The sequence below is a fragment of the Pinus tabuliformis genome, chromosome 2_2, assembly GCF_031772625.1.
Source record: "Pinus tabuliformis cultivar Carrire ecotype Pingquan chromosome 2_2, CPIR1, whole genome shotgun sequence".
NCBI classification, from domain to species: domain Eukaryota; kingdom Viridiplantae; phylum Streptophyta; class Pinopsida; order Pinales; family Pinaceae; genus Pinus; species Pinus tabuliformis.
Genome location: NC_142300.1, coordinates 1,264,991,128 through 1,264,994,845, shown reverse-complemented (window position 1 = coordinate 1,264,994,845; position 3,718 = coordinate 1,264,991,128). Strand labels below are relative to the sequence as shown.

The 3,718-nt window shown below is 34.0% G+C and overlaps 1 protein-coding gene across 1 annotated transcript; it reads right to left on the bottom strand.

The window, feature by feature from the left end:
- Positions 1-2,734: 2,734 nt before the first annotated feature.
- Positions 2,735-3,364, bottom strand: LOC149198099 (uncharacterized). The gene has a single exon (XM_089408923.1). The coding sequence runs from the start codon at positions 3,362-3,364 to the stop codon at positions 2,735-2,737; it is 630 nt and encodes a 209-aa protein (XP_089265049.1).
- Between the last annotated feature and the right edge of the window lie 354 nt (positions 3,365-3,718).

Sequence of the window (3,718 nt, the reverse complement as noted above, 5' to 3'; positions counted from 1 at the left end):
AATGATTGTGCTGGAAGATAAAAAAAAATACATTAAGTTACGCATTCTATTTTCCTACACGTGTTGTTTTGTGGGCTTAAAAAAACCAATTGACACTTTCTTCCTTTAAAGCTTAATATGTGGTAGTAACTAGTGTAACTTGTTAAGTTATTTGGATGTGAATGATGCTGAAAAGCTTAATCCATGATCAAAATGAAGCCATTTCAATATTTTCTAACAATAGCTTAGCCATTACATGTCCAAAAATCATATTTTTCATGAAACAATTAAGCATATTAATAGCATATATCATTTTATTAGAGAGTTGGTTAACCATATAGATATTTTCCTATATCTTTGCAAGTTTGAAGATTAGTTTGCTAACATATTTCCAAAGACGTTGGAAAAGGGCACATTCCAATATTTACGGATTTTTTTGAGAAAGTTTGAGGATGCAAATTTATACTTGTGATTCCTAGTAATTCATAATTAGGGGTATTTAGGAAAACTTTTATTATTCACAATTGGGAAATTGTGTGTTTCTCATGTAATGATTAACCAAGTATCGCATAGGTAGTTTTGTCCTTTATGGTAGTTTCTAACCACTTGTTTAAGTGACTCTAACCATCACTTTTTTTCCATGTTTTACAAGTTAAGTGCCTTCTAATAGTTATAAATATACGTGCCACTGTAATTTGTTCCAATTGCTCTGTTTTGATTGTGCAAGTTAAATCATCTTTTTCTCTGTCTGCTACTCACTTAAATATTTTACAAGAAATTACCAACTAACTGAGAGAGTAACTAGGAGTAATTATTTCAAATAGTCCCCCATAATTACAAATACACTACTCTATTCTCTCTTCACTAAGATATTTCACTAGAACTTACCAACTAACTCGGAGAGTAATTACTAGGAAAAAATATTTTTAACAATCCCCCATAATTACAAATGCACGAGGCTTCCTACAATACTTTGAGGTAAATTTAAAAATTGGTTTTATTTTTACATGTTGGTGCACGTTGTCCTTTTTTATATATGTGTTTGTGTTTTCTTCTTTTTGGTCTAAACATTTTATCTCACATATTTTTCCTTTTTTCTTCACTTTCAGTTTTACTCTCGTCTTCTTCAATTGTCATATTCATTTACTTATTTTTCTACATTTTTTTGTTCCTCCGCTAGAGCTAACTCAATTTTTTAATGTCATCTGTAAGAGTGAAAACAACAACTTTGTTTTTTTTTATCTCCTCTTTCATTGTTGCAATAGCTTCAACAATTTTGTTGGTTTCCTTTGCTAGAAGGATAAAAACTTTTCCTTAACTATTTTCATCTGGATCATATATAGACTTTGCAAACTACTCTCGAAGAAAAAATAATCAAACCTCATAATCAAATTCAACTTTAACTACTATATTATCCCATATTATTGTAGCAAAAAAATTTCAATTTCTTTTCCGTCTTCAATTTCTTCCTGATACTATTTCCTTGCATCTTGTACAACACTAATTTTTTCTTCCATAGTTTTTTCAACGAATTTCTCTATTGTTTTCCAAACAATTGCGCTCTCAATATCCTCTATATCTTCTTCGACTTCAAGAAGGCTTTCAACATTAATGTCAAAATCTAAAACTTTTTATTTATTCTATCTTTTATTTATTCTATCAATATAGTAGTAGCTTCATCAACCGCCATACTCTAATTCGTATTTCTCTTCCTTTCATTATATATAGTTGACAAAATATTCCAAACTTTTCTATACCTAGTTGTTGTTGCGATTTTGGAAACAAGATTATAATACAGACACTCTTGAATGACCTTTCATTATATATAGTTTACAAAATATTTCAAGCTTTTCTATACCCTCGGTGTTGTTGCGATCTTGGAAACACTATTATAATACAAGCACTCTTGAATGAAATTCAATGTTATTGCATCATCCTTCTTGTTTTCTCTAAACTAATTCTCATTCTTTTTATTATGAGTCATGGCGAGTATTGTGTTTTCCCTAAACTAATCCTTCTCATGTTGAGGTGAGTATTGTATTGTATTTGAGGATTATTTACAATATCTTATAAATCTTTCCCACTTAATGTACTTGTCATCTTTATTATTCAAAAAGCATGATTTTCACAATAAAAGATGATGCAAGATAAGCATTGGTAATCCATATATAATAATTAACAATAACTTCAAAAATATGAAAAGCAAATTTCCTCTAATTAACCACTTATGTACTATGGAATCAAATTAATCCAAACCAGTCATGTACCGTTGGAAGTAAATTAATCCAAATAACATAAAAGGTAATAGAATATTGCAACGTTACTCCAAAGTCACACCAGCAGCTCAAGGCTGGCTGCCCTTTTTCACCGAAGATTATGGCGGCTATAGTTTGGAAATTATGGCGGGTTCCATCTGTTGCGGCCGCGGTTTCACCTTCAAACATCTATCTGCCGCTCTGTTCTTCATACGATAGCGATTTCTCTCTTTCCAGCCACCGATAGCTTATTCTTGAGCAGCGGTTAACAGTTCACTGCGGGGTTGGCACTCCAAACATTAACCCTAGAATAGCGGGTGTTTACATCATTCAGCTGATAACTAACTACCTGTTCCTAAATTTACTCTACTTAAAATACTAGAAATTACCAACTAACAAAATAACTGGCAGATTTGTTTTAGCTGAAAACCTGGCAACGTAACCTCCATTGATGAGAGCACAAACATACATAAATAATTAGCAGCTAGGATTGATTTCAACTAACTGGATCCCCTGACCAACATTTCTGGGTAATTTTCATAAGAATCTTGACGTTGACGCTGCAAACGCATCTGCTTGTAAAATGTGGCTATAAATTCTTCCGCCTGCCTATCAATTTCTGGGCTCGAACAACCGTCGGAATATGTGGTGGTCGAAAGAGAAGTGAAGGCATCAGAGGATGATTCATTAGAATCTGAATTCACGGAAAGTTCGGGATCGGTATAGCTGGAACACTGATCATCATCTTCATCGCAAGCAATGAACTGGGAAATGTCATCATTACCCAATTCAGAATCCAAGTCATCTTTCACATCGAGACGAGTGCAGGAGGGCAAGAGTGCTCTCAGAAGAAAATGACCGTACAAATTATTTCGTCCACTTCTTGAGTTAACCCCATGGCCGGAGTTGGACGAATTAATTGATGGAGAGCTGCTCCATGAAAATTGATAGTGCTCATTGAAATTACCTCCGATGGAGTTTATGTTCGTGATTTTGTCTCCTCCAAAGTACTTCACTCGAAGATCGACGGCAATTTGCTGCAATCTCTTCATTGCAATTCTTCGTTTGAGTATCACCACTGTCCATAAACGCCTCGCTGTAAGGCGTTTAAGAAATGAAGGTATACTCATTTCTGAAGTACCACCAAACACGAAACTCTCCAAAGTTATATCGTTCCGCCTTAGTGCTCCCTATGTGGTTGGCAGCATATAAATATGGTTCGTTTCAGGACGATGCGCGTGGAAACCGTGGGATATCACTGTTACGACGAGCCAAGAGGAAAGCTACTTGACTGGTCATGACGCAAACAGAGTGAAAATCGTAATTTATTGAAAATTAACTTACCTGGAAGGAGCAGATTTCTCTTCGACTAACTATGGAAATATTTCCTCTTTCTTAGTCAAGGTGTCTCTATCGATGAGAAAATTATAATTTTAAGTTTTCGTACAAATAGAAGAATCGAATGATTAAACTTTTCTAATCTC

Coding starts and splice junctions, on each gene's coding strand:
- LOC149198099 (XM_089408923.1), bottom strand. CDS start 3,364: ATGAGTATACCTTCATTTCTTAAACGCCTTACAGCGAGGCGTTTATGG.